The following is a 13,784-nucleotide window of genomic DNA, read 5'->3' as shown; positions in this document are numbered from 1 at the left end:
TTCATGCCTTTTTTTTTTTAAATTCGTAAACTTGTTACTCCATGCGAATAGTGTTAGTTGCAATTTGTGTGTGCCGTTAAAAAATGCTTATGCATGCAATTGTGAAATTTATAATTAAAAGAGAAGATTATCTTGGAAACAAATGCCTCTTGAAACATTTCTGAGGAAGACGACTCCTTGTGCTGTTATTGTTACTTGGTTTTTGGGAGCAACTAAGGCCATATTGCTCCGAGGATATGCGGTGGTCATTTACTGACCTTTCCGCATCCTCCGTATTTGGTGGTCACGGGCTCGAACCCCGGTCTAATCAAGAAGTGTGTGCTACGCACTGCTGCTCCTGCTCACCTGGCTACGGAGGCGGCCCCTCCTTGTGCAACAAACCGAGTGCCGAGCCAATAATGAGCGTGCATTTAGTCGATGATGATAGAGAATAAACACTCTTTGTAACATTTGTAAGTCGTAAATAATTTCTCTATTATTATAATTTGCTTGATTTTACAAGCTACATTTTCATTTCTTTCGATAAATCAATAATCGTTTAAACATAAACTAATTAGCTAACTAATTTCATTGTTTAGAATGTAACCCCTATTTTTAACCTTATCTATGGGAAATAAATTCCCGCTTTACGAGCGCACGCTAGGAACGAATTAATTCATAAAGTCGAGAACTACCTGTATTTATAAATAAAGACAACTGTTTTGGATGAGATCTCGTTTGAAATGGTGACCAAGAGCAAGAAAATATTCTTTTGTGACTTCCAGAACAAAAATCAACTTTCACCTGGTTCTCTTGGAACCTATCCAATTTCAACTGAGAAATATATACATAATTGAGTTTCTGAAACAGTTTCCAGCACCTCTGCTCTTTATATCCTAATGGAAAACTTTACTGTAGCTCGACAAAGTAGCACATTTGCCAATGTCAATCAAACTCACACTATGATTGGGTGGTTCCACTAATAATTAAATTAAAATAAAATAATTATAATTAAACTCTGTGATATATGTTTCTAATTGGTGCTCCTAATGAAAACTGACAGTTCCTATCATTCAAATTGAAACTGTGTGTCACATAAATTTGAAAAGTGTACAGTTTTTTTTTAGTGGGTAATTGCCTTCATGACTTCAATTCGTACATGCATTTCTTGATTTGCATTCCATTCCAAAATTTTGACCAAAGAGATACCTTGCATGTTTATATGACATACAATTTAAATCACAGTAATCATAAATTTTCATTAGGGGCAATTAATGAGAGTTTAATCAACACTGTGAAGTTGTGACAGTTTCCTATGATGTTACATAATGTACATTGGACAAAACAATAGCATTCAATATAGTGCATGACTTGCTGAGTAAATCAACAGAGCACGGGATTTTATCCCTCTCTTTTCTTTCTTTTTTTTTTTTTTTTTTTTTAAGTCAAATTTTTAAAAAGTGCCAAACACAATGGGAAAAACATATAAATAGCATTGATAATGACAGGTGGTAAAAATAGTAAAGAGCTGGAGATCCATTAGCAAACAAAGTCGAAGAAGGCCAAGAAGAAGATGGGAGGATGATCTAATAAGAATGGAAAATTTTAAAGGCTTCACTCACATTTTTTTTTTTCACTTAAAAAAAAAATGTGGCTCTATTCAGCTAAGTTGTTAATCAAAGAAATAAATAAAAATCAGACAAGAAAATCTGATATCTGCATTAACTAAAATATTTCTAGAATATGAACATCTGAATACCAAATTAAATTATTTCCAAATCTTTCAATTTAGTTTTCATATTTATAAAAAAAAATCAGTTTACCTCAAAGTCTTTATGATCAAGAAGCCAAAATCCATGAATCAGTTTCATTTTACTTGGATCAATGTTAAATGTTATTGAAAATTTCATCAGCTTTTCAGCCAGGTGGCTCTGACGATCAGATAAAAATGCAGCCATATCCATCAAAAGGTATAACATAATGCAATGTTTATCATCTAAGGAAACACCACTGAGTAAGTAAGTTCCAACTGCAGCATATATACTCGGAGGTGGATACATTCCATTACCATCTGACTTTTCCCACAGGTTACTTAGTGGGATGCCAATCTGTGACACGAAACCATCTATTAGCAATACATCAGTTTGTCCAACAGAACTGAAAAAATGTATAAATAAATAAATAAAACAGATGCATATTTATAATTCAGAGAATATCTGTTATTCAGGAAATAAAAAACTAAACTTCACTAGATAACTAAGGCAAACTATTTTCTATTTTTGATTAAAAAATAGCTGTAGATTTCTGTTAAAGATATATATACTATTCTATAATTGTTATAATCAAATACTACAGTTTTCAAAAAAATATCCCTAATTTCAGGTCTCAAATTAATCTGGCAGTGCTAAGGAATCTAGAAGTTGTCAATTGGTCAACTTCAAGGCTGTATTGTTTGCACCATACAACCAAATCTGGCAAAAAGCTAAAATTGTTTGAGTTCTCCACGTCGTGGAAACATCATAAAAGTTGATAACAGCTGTTGTAATTAGTCAAGCTCATTCCAACTTCTGAAGCAATAGTCAATCAACAAATGAGGTTTGCAAAGAATATAAAAAAGATGCCTAGAAATTGAATCCACTAAATCTAAGCCTATGCAAAGAAACCTTTACTGATGGACTTCCGAATGTACAATGTTGAACATGATGGATGTATATCATGGATCACCAAGAAATAGAAGTTATTTTTAGGAATGTAATGAAATTTTTATTTGCTGGAAATCAGAGTTTTGCTTATATAAGAACACATCCATATGAAGAATCCATCTCAATATGTTCAAAGTCAATATAAAGCATTGAATGAAACTTATGGTCTGGGAGTGTATGCCAAGCCATAGAGATGGGAGTTTCACAATAACAGTAAATATTTACAAAACATTTAGCCATTCAATGATGTACAAGATCGATCAAATGAATTTTATTCTGCAGTGAGAATATAATGATTCTGATTCAGTTGCAATTGTTCAAACAATTTATATACACATCATTAGCATGACTGACTACCTGGTCACATTTACTTTCACTAAAACTTCACTGAAAAATTTTTACAGTGTCATCTGATTGTAGCAGAATCATGGTCACTACATCCAATAATGTCAGTTCAACATCATTGTCTCCATCTTAAATTATTTAGTTCCAGGGGTGCCAAAAGCCAACATGGGCCCTAGGACAAACAACCTCACTGGGCCTGCATTTCTCCTCCAATTTCTCATTTCTGTAAATCATGGCAGTAGTCACTCTCAATGTTGAGAACCAGGTATCTGATCCAACTATCCCCGCCCCCATCAATGCTACTATCTAGTTTATTATCTGCACAATCAGTAGTAAACTCTAACAGTTATGTTCCACCGTGAATACTAAAATCACATACACTAATTTGTTTACAATGCAATGTATTGCCACATCACGTAAAATAATTATTGTAGGTGATAACACATAAATAATTGCATAATTACACAACATATGTGCTGGATTCTAGAATTAAAATCGACACCAAAATAACAATGAGATTGGAATAAAATAACTGCATGATTATCAAGAGGACAAGAATGTCACACTCTGAAATCAAAACAAGAGGAGTTGCATGGAGGGCTACTATCCTCAAGATCAATTAGGACCGAAATTATTTAGACCACTGACCACAGCAGATCTCAACTTGCACAAAATATATGAATCCAGGTAAGTTAGGAAAGTACTGAGAGCTCCATCCCTGCAGGTGAAAGCACCAATGATGGGCAGCAGTTTTAAAGGTGCTGGAGCACTTACTATCTTCCATACAGTGACTCACGTGTTAAAAACAAAATCTGGAGTTTCATTCACTGAGGCTTTATGTTGAAAATATACAGACTAGATATACACACTCTCTAAATTTGACACTAAAATGTATTTCAACACTAACTGTAAAAGCATGAATTTGCTTACTGTGTGTGTGCTAAATGATCAAAACATACAAAATATTTATATAACCCAACATCAAGTACGATTTAATAAATTATCCAATTATTTGGCTATGTTTTGAGATTCCATCATAAGGTCAAAATAGAACTGACTCAGCTGACAACAGCTGTGAACAAGATAGGTTCATCACAGAAATCAGTTAATTTTCATTCTAGTTTGATGAAGGAATGCCAAAGTGGATTCCAAATTTCAGCCAGTCAGTTTATGAACTGTTCTCTGTGTTGGAATATATAAATATTTTGTATTAGAAGACGAAATGCACGAGGCATAATTTCTTATGGGTTTAGGTTATTACCTATATAATATCGGTGTAAATACACCATAGTTGTGATGGCATGTTGCATTACCAGGGTACCTGCTCACCCACTGATGAAGCCCACTAGCTTCGAAACAATCATCTGGGTGGTGGTATCCACTGAAAATAAATAACAGTAGTCTTCTCTACTAGAGAAGTATTATTTATTTGAAGTAGTGCAATACCAGCTATCTTGTTGTTGTGAAGGCACCCACAATATGAGATACAATTAAAACGATGCCTTTACACTATAAAGACGTAGTTCAAATTTATAGGTAAACTATGGTGTATCTACACCGATATTATATAGTTAATTACCTAAACCCATAAGAAATTATGCCTTGTGCATTTCGTCTTCTAATACATTATTATCACCTACACCATTTGGAATCTCTCATATTGTGGAAATAACTTCGCAACTGTGATGGCATGTTGCATTACTAAGGTACCTGCCCACCCACCAATGATGAAGCTCACTAGCTTCGAAACAATCGTCTGGGTGGTGGTATCCACTGAAAATAAATAACAGTAGTCTTCTTTACTAGAGAAGCATTATTTATTTGAAGTAGTGCAATACCAGCTATCTCGGTGTGAAAGCACTCACAATATGAGATACAATTAAAACGATGCCTTTACACTACATATGTAGTTCAAATTTATTGGTAAACTATGGTGTATCTACACTGATATTATATAGATAAATATTTTGTGTATTTCAATAATTTAATTTACAATAAATTTATTACATGATTAACTTATTACTTATTGCAAGAAATAAATAAATAAATAAATAAATCTTTATTGTGAAGTAGATTTACAGCACAATATCCCATCACGGCGACGAGCGCCAGGGGTTCACATATAGAATGTGTGATAATACATTCTATAATGACTTAATACACAAATGTGGTGTATTAAGTCATTCTATTATACAATTCTGAGTTACCGTTGCCAACCCATGGTATATCTTTCACACAACACCTAACTGTATAAATTAAGAGCTGATACAATACCTGTGCAAGCCTTGTAATGCCTTTCTCTTGTTCGAATATGTTTCAGCAAGAAGTGATGCAGGATATGCAACTTCATTTTCGCCATACTCATCCCCTTCAAGGTGTTCTGGTAGCAAGCAACAATCGCAAAGCCAAATAATAACCTGAATGTAAATGCTAATTAAATTAGCAATTTCAATTTTTTCTGAGAGTTCTCTTTGTCCTAAAAAAAAAAAAAAAATCTGGAAAACAATATTTAAGTGGGTATACAAGTACTATTATAATAATTTATTATACACTGAAGTCAAGTAAATTTAGGACAAAAGCCTTATGCTATAAGGGCTATAAAATATTACTGTACAAGTTAGGAAAATGGTCTTAGTTCTGTATTGGCTATGAGCAATCTGAGTTTGCTATTAAATGGGAGAGTGGGTGCGAGAGTACATAAACAGGCAAAGTTTTTTTACGGCTCCAGAAAATAGAAAAGTTTTTGCTTTTTTATTGACTTAAATTGGCATATTAATTTATTTTTTAGAGTTCCTTTATATTCCTAGTAACAATACTTTAGTTTAAATTGAATTTAGGTAGAGATTTTGTAGGTTATTACTTAGTATCGGTAAGGGTACCAAATCCACGTGTGGACAGGTTTTGCAGCTGCTGCAAACGAAAGGTTTTTAATTATACTTAACCGCTTTATTGACTTAATTGTTAGATTAATTATTTTCTATAAGTAGCTTATAGACCTAGTCAAGCTCCGTGGTTTATTTTGAATTTAGATAGCACGATTTGGAAAGTAAATAATACCTCGAGTCCGCAGATTAACTATTCGTAACTTGCTGCCATTGTTATACGATACAACGTGTGCTAGCATAAGGTTTAACAGAAAACTAGATAGCAAGTATAGTAGTATGAGTTAATCAGTAAAATTTATTAATCTTATTAAATTTCATTGTCAATTGAATTGTACTTTTTTAACTAAATAAATATAGCGACCTGGTTATTACAAATGTAACATCATAAATTAATACATATAAGGGGATAAGACAGTCATATAACGTAACTCGGAGATAATATTCAATACAGAAATACACATATATAGTGTTATAATTGCATTGGAATATAGGCTTAGGGTTATATTTTGTATTGGAATTTTATTGAACTTGAATAGAAATCATGACTCAGACCAGAGCAGCAAAACAAAAGTCTCAAACTAGTGGAAGTGCTGTGGCTCAGGGGAGAACTGAGGGAGGTGGTTGTCCTCTGAATCACAGTCTATTGAAATGCACTGTTTGTTTGATGTTTGTGGAGCAATCAGGAACGGAACATGATATTGCCAAGGGGAATGTCTTTGTGTGTGTGTGCACGATGTAAGGAGTGCGAGGAAATCAGGCACCGACTCGGCATTGTTATGAGCTTATATGAGAGCTTGAAGGACAGGGTGGATGCCCTCAAAGAATTTAAATTGAGGGGGCCCATCAAGCTCTCAGTGCCCACATCAATGCCAGAGCTTGCATTTGAACATCATGCAACACAGCGGGAAACCCCAAGGCAGATGTGCTGGTCCTAAAGGAACTAGTTGTTGTAGGTGACTATTGTCAGGGAAGCAGGGAACATATTATGCAAAAATGATAGATGGAACAGGACCAGGATATGTCTGCCAGGGGCAAAGGTTGATGATGTTGTAGGGCAGATATCATCCTTTAAGGGCACAAAGGGTGATATTGTTTTACATGTTGGCACTAATGATATTAAGAGTAGGAGACCGGCAGAATTACTTAACAAGTACAAGACAATGCTGAAAAAAAAGCCGCGAGTTAGGGTTGAATTTGAAAGTGTCTGCAATTCTGCCCAGACATGATAGGAGGGAGTATATGATGAGAGCCTTGTCAATCAATTCGGCCCTGGAGAGATTGTGCAAGGCTCAAGGGGTAGAATTTTTCTCAGCCTGGTCTTGCTTGTTAACAGGAGAGACTGCTTCTACAGGGATGGGATGGGATGGGACACACTTAAATATAAAAGTGCAAGAATATTTGCTGATGCTATCGAGGCAGAGTTAGGTGGGTCGGAAAACTGCTAGCTTGGGAGGGATACACGGATTAATAGATTAACAGTAGCCGCTGGCAGAGGTAAAAATGATTCTTGCACTACTTCTATTGAAATACAATTGAGCAGCAGCCTGGAAAGCAAGGCAATGGGAATTTCCAGAACTGCTGGGAGTCATAGTGGAACAAGTAAATACATGGGCTGTGTTAGGGTAACAACGAGTAGAAACAGGTGCATGTATACTTGCATGTACACCAATGCTAGGAGTATAGTTAATAAATTCGATGAGCTTGAAGTGCTAGTCAAGACATCAAAGAGAGATATTGTTGGGATATCAGAGACATGGTGTCACACAGACATAAGCAGTGCAGAACTGGAATTTGGGGAGTAAAATGTGTACAGAAAGGATAGACAGGACATAAAGGGAGGAGGGGTTATGCTGTTAGTTAAGAAATACATAAAATCTAAGGAATTGCATCCAGTTGATTTGGGTGGACAATGCAATGTTGAGTCTGTTTGGTGTGACATAAGCACTGGGAGGAAAGGAAAAATGAGAATAGGTGTTCAGCATTAGCATTAGTAGAGGCATTTGATGCAAGAAAGCAAGCTTATGCAGCATCAGCCAAAAAAAAAAAAAAAACCCACTTCCACTTCACCCCTCTGTTCGTTCCAAATACCTGTCCAGCTGAGCTTTAAACTTATTTAGGCTATCAACCTCCACCACAAGGGATGGAAGTCTGTTCCACCAACCAACCACCCGCTGGCTAAAGGCAAATTTCCTCATGTCTATCCTACATCTGTCTGTTTGTTATATAATGAATCTGATGAGTATAATGAGCAATTGTGTAGAGAAATAGAGTGGGCCAGTAAATTAGAGTGTCTTATAATGGGGGATTTTAATTTCCCGGATATTGACTGGAATTTGTGGGTTGGTCACTCACACACACTAGCAAGGCATTTGTGGATTTATTGGATGATTGTTTTCTACAGCAGTATGCTCGGGAGGCATCCAGAAGGAGTAATACTCTTGATCTGATTATCAGTAGTGATTCTTCATGCATCAAGAATCTGCAGATAAAGGAATCACTAGGTGGCAGTGATCACAGTGTGCTGAAGTGGGATTTACTCAAAGAGGTAACTGCCATCAAGGGTAAAGAGAAGGGTTTTTGCTTTCGTAAAGGTGACTACGGTGGTCTGAGACTGTATTTAAATTCTATATGGTGGAACCAACTGATGACGTTAGCAACAGCAAATTCAGAATGGGAAGCATTCAAAGAATTAATCTTGGAATGCTACTAGGCTTTTCATACCAACAAAGAAATATTATTCATGATTCAGGCCTAGATGGATGTCAGATGAACCAATTAGGCATGTGACAGAGAAGAAAAATGTATGGGATACATATAAATTAACATGTGACACAGAAGCCTATGATAGATATAAGCTGGTCTGTAACGAAGTTACAAAGGAGGTTAGGCAGACGAAGGCAGATTACAAGAAATCTTTGGCAAAGGATGCAAAGAAAAACAGCAAAGAGTTCTTTACTTATGTAAACTCTAGAAGGAAGGGGATGAATCAGATTGGTCCACTTGATATTGATGTGTCAAGTGTTGATGATCCTGCTCAGGTAGCTAACAAACTAAATGAATATTTTGCATCAACATTCACACATGAGGAGTTATTCAATGAGGGGAATGCCAGAGGTGTATTCAACTCTGGCAGTAAGCTAAATAATCTTGTAATAACTGAGAGTAAAGTGGAGGAGAAATTGAAGATAAACACAAGAAAGGCACCTGGGGTGGATGGGATCTATCCAGTTATATTAAAGGAGGCAGCAAAGGAAGTAAGCAAACCCTCAGCCATAATTATGAGAGATTCCTTGGACTCAGGGGAGGTACCCATAGACTGGAGATGTGCAAATGTGACCCCAATTAACAAAAGAGGATCAAAGGCTGACACAAGTAATTATAGACCTGTGAGTTTAACTTCTGTTCCATGGAAATTAATGGAGGCACTGGTTAAAGAAGCATTGCAGGATCATCTAGACAAGACTTCAGTTGTAGCTCGGACACAGCATGGTTTTGTTAAGGGAAAGTCTTGCATGACCAATTTGATTGGATACTATGATGCAGTCACAAAAGAACTGGATGCAGGGAATAACTTTGATATTATATATTTGGATCTTAGAAAAGCCTTTGATACTGTTGCACATGGAAGACTGCTGCACAAATTGGAGCAGTGTGGCATTGGAGGCAAATTGCTGCTATGGATAAAGGGATGGTTGAGTGGCAGAAGACAGAGTGGTAATCAATGGACACTGCTCATTGTGGATTATGTTATTAGTGGATCCCCTCAGGGTTCAGTGTTGGGTCCATTATTGTTTTCTGTATAGGTTGGCAGGGTTGTTAAGGACACTACTGATGCTATGCTGCTGCAACAGGATCTGGAAAGGTTGAGCAGATGGGCTGAGAGGTGGCAAATGAAGTTTAACATTGACAAATGTAAAGTGCTACCTATGGGAAACAGCAACCCCAGAGCAACGTATCAACTCTGTGGTACTACACTGACAGTGGTAGAGAATGAAAAGCACCTGGGGGTAATTGTGCAGGCAGATATGAAGTTCTCTGAGCAGTGCAGATGGGCTGCAAGAGTAGCTCATGGTGTCTTGTCAATGATATACAGGAATTTTTCTAGCAGGGATAAGGAGATGATTATTCCCTTGTATAAGGCAATGGTCAGGCCACATCTTGAATACTGTATACAAGTCTGGAGGCCTCATTTCAAGAAGGATGTAGAGCTGCTGGAACAAGTACAGAGAAGGGCAACAAGATTAGTAGTGAATGGAACAAAGGGTTGCTCTTACGAAGAAAGGCTTAAGTCTTGCAAATTATTGTCTGCAGACTAGGCACCTGCGAGGTGATCTGATTGAGATGTATAAAGCCTTGAATGGTTTGAGCATGCTCAATGCTGATGGGATTCTTCCTCTTGCTCAGAATAATCACCTGAGAGGGCATAAATTCAGATTGAGGAAAGACAGATGTAGGATAGATGTGCGGGAATTTGCCTCTATCCAGCGGGTAGTTGGTTGGTGGAACAGACTTCCATCCCTTGTTATGGAAGTTGATAGCCTAAATATTAAGGCTCAACTGGACAGGTATTTTGAACAAACGGAGGGGTGAAGTTTAAGTGGTTTTTTTTTGGCTGATGCTGCATAAGCTTGCTTTCTTGCATCATATGCCTCTACTAATGCTAATGCTAACTGAGCATTCTGATGGATATTTATGAGAGCTTGTAGAACAGGGTGAATGCCCTTGAGGAATTAAGTTGGATGGCCCATTAAGCTCTCAGCTGCCACCTCAATGCCAGAGCTTGCACATTAGGAAACACAATGGCAACACCCAAGGCAGAACGAGCTGGTCCTACAGGAGGTAGCTATTTTCAGCAACTCTATTGTCGGGGAAATGGGAAATATATTGTGCAAAAAGGATAGGTGGAATAGGGCCATGTCTGCCAGGGGGAAAAGCTGATGAAGTTGTAGAGCAGATATCATCTTTTAAGAGCACAAAAGGTGATACTGTTGTACACTTTAGCACCAATGACATTAAGGGTAGAAGATCTGAGAACTAACTTAACAAGTACAGAGCAATGTTGAGAAAAATTTGCAAGTTAGGGTTAAATTTGAAAGTGTCTGTTGTTTTTTTTTGTTAGTTGTTGGCGCATCGGCTTCTGTGGCCATATTGCACCTCCCAAAGTTTTTGCATTTTCTACTCTGATCCAAGCCAGAGGCGGGATTCAAACCCGCGATCTTTGGATTTCCAGGCAGGCACTTTAACCACCTGGCTAGCCTGGTTGGCAAAAAAGTGTCTGCAATTCTATCCCAGACATGATAGGAGGAAGTACATGATGACAGCCTTCTCAACCAATTTGGCACTGGAGAGATTGTGAAAGGCTGGTGAAGTAGAAATTTTCTCACATGATCTGTGCTTGTTAACAGGAGAGACTGCTTCTACAGGGACGGAGTACACTTAAATAGAAAGGGTACAAGAATATTTGCTGATCCTATTGGGGCAGTGTTAGGTGGGTTAGAAAACTGCTAGTTTGGGGGATACACAGGCTAATAGATTAACTAGAGCCGCAGGCAGAGGTGAAAGTGATTCAGGCACTGTTTCTATTGGAACATGCAGCCTGGAAAGCAAGATACCAAGAATTTTCAAGGCCTGCTGTGGATCATCATGCAACAAGAAAATGCATGGGCTGTGTTAAGGTAACTAAGTGTAACAACATTTGCATGTATACTTCCATGTACACCAATGGCAGGAGCACAGTAAATAAATTTGATGAATTTGAACTGCTGATCAAGTAATCAAATGCAAATATTGTGGGGATATCAGAGACGTGGTGTCACTCAGATATAAGGGATGCAGAATTTGAATATGGGGAGTAAAATGTGTACAGAAAGCAGAGAGAGAGAGAGAATAGGAGAGGGGGAGGGGCTATGCTCTTAGTCAAGCACATAAAATCTAAGGCAATACAATCAGCTAACAAGGGTAGCCAGTGCAATGCTGAGTCAGTTTGGTGTGACAGAAGTAATGAGAAAATAAAAATAAGTATGAGTGTTATAGGCCTAATAACTGTGATGTTTACCAAACAGCTATACAGAGAAAGAGAGTGGGATAGTAAATGAGAATGTCTTATAATGGGGGATTTTTATTTTCCACATATTGACTGGGATTTGTGGGTTGGTCACTCATCCACTAGCAAGATTTTGGTGGATTTATTAGATAACTATTTTCTACAGCAGCATGTTAGAGAGAAAACAAGTGACCAACACTCTTGATCTGATTATCAGCAGTGCTTCTTCATGAATTACGAATCTACAGGCAAAAGACCCACTGGATAACAGTGATCACATTTTACTGATGTGGGAGTTGGTTAAAGATGTAACTACCATCAAGGGTGGGAGGAAGAGTTTTTGCTTTCATAAAGGAGACTACAGTGGTCTCACACAGTTTTAAAATTCTATGCAGTGGGACCATTTGATGATGTTACCAACAGAAAATTCTAAATGGGAAGAATTCAAGAAAGTAATCACAGAAGTTACTAGGCTTTTCATACCAACTAAGAAATACAGTTCGTGGTTTAGACCTCAATGGATGTCAGATGAACTGATGAGATTTGTGGCAGAGAAGAAATATGCAGGGGATGCATATAAATTATCAGGAGATACAGAAGCTTATGGTATATATAAATTAGTCTGTAATCAAGTCACAAGGGCAAGACAAGCTAAAGCAGATTTTGAGAAGTCTCTAGCAAAAATGCAAACAGTAGCAAAGACTTTTATGCTTATATTAACAATAGAAGGAAGGGCTGAATCACACTGAGTCACTTGATGTCAGTACATTAACTTTTCATGATTCTGCTCATGTTGCTGACAAGCTGAATAACTCTTTTGCATTTACATTCACAAATAAGGAATTCATTACAGAGAAGGATGCCAGAAGTTTATTAAACTCTAAAAGAGAGCTAAATGATTTTGTGATAACTGAGAGGAAAGTGGAAGAAAAATTGTTGAGGTTAAATATAAAATAGGCACCTGAGGCATGTAGGATCTATCTAATTATATTAAGGGAGGCAGAAAAGGAGGTAAGCAAACCCTTGGCTATAATTGTGAGAGTATCATTGGATTCAGGAAAGTTTCCTGTGGACCTACTCTGATTCTAAATGCTATAAAGTTAATGCTATGGATAAAGGGATAGTTCAGTGGGGGAAGACAGAGATTGGTTATCAATGGACACTTGCTCTTCATTGACTAATGTTATTGGTGGAGTCCCACAGGGTTCAGTGTTGGGCCCATTGTTGTTTTCTGTATTTATTAATGATACTGATGAGGGTATAGCAGGCTTAATGTCTAAGTTTGCAGATGATACAAAGGTTAGTAGGGTGGTTAATGACAGTAATGAAGGTATGTTGCTGCAACAAGATCTAGAAAAATTAGGCAGACAGGCTGAGAAATGGCAACTAAAATGTGAATGTATCCCCAATTCACATAGGGGGATCAGAGGGTGACATGAGCAATTACAGACCTCTTAGCTTTGCTTTTGTTCCAGCGAAAATAACAGAGTCACTAGTTAAAGAAGTGCTCAAGACCATCTAGACAGGAGTGTAGTCATACTTCAGTCACAGCATAGCCTTGTTAAGGGGAGATCTTGTCCAACCAATTAGACTGGATACTATGATGCAGTGACAAAGGAACTGGATATAAAAAAATTAATTATAATATCATATACTTGGATTTCAGGAAAGTTTTTGATACTATTACAGCTAAAAGATTGCTGTACAAACTGAAGCAATGAGGCATTAAGGGCAAGTTAATGCTATAGATAAAGGGATGGTTGAGTGGAAGAAGACAGAGTGGTTATCAATAGACACTGCTCTTTGTGGACTAATGTTGTTAGTGGAATA

The 13,784-nt window shown here is 37.2% G+C and overlaps 1 protein-coding gene across 3 annotated transcripts in view; it reads right to left on the bottom strand.

Annotated features, from left to right (window-relative positions):
* The window catches only part of Elys (AT hook containing transcription factor 1 homolog), a 315,674-nt gene that overhangs the window by 144,543 nt on the left and 157,347 nt on the right, over positions 1-13,784 (bottom strand). For all 3 annotated transcript variants that reach the window (XM_090371873.1, XM_090371882.1, XM_090371891.1), the window contains exons 18-19: positions 5,301-5,502; positions 1,803-2,136 (exon numbers count right to left, since the gene is read on the bottom strand). In XM_090371873.1, coding sequence (XP_090227999.1) covers positions 1,803-2,136; positions 5,301-5,502 — 536 coding nt within the window. The remainder of the gene's footprint in view (positions 1-1,802; positions 2,137-5,300; positions 5,503-13,784) is intronic.

This window comes from Mastigoproctus giganteus, chromosome 1 (assembly GCF_048544385.1).
Source record: "Mastigoproctus giganteus isolate SK-2022 chromosome 1, ASM4854438v1, whole genome shotgun sequence".
Lineage (NCBI taxonomy): Eukaryota > Metazoa > Arthropoda > Arachnida > Uropygi > Thelyphonidae > Mastigoproctus > Mastigoproctus giganteus.
This window is presented reverse-complemented; position numbering and strand designations above follow the sequence as displayed.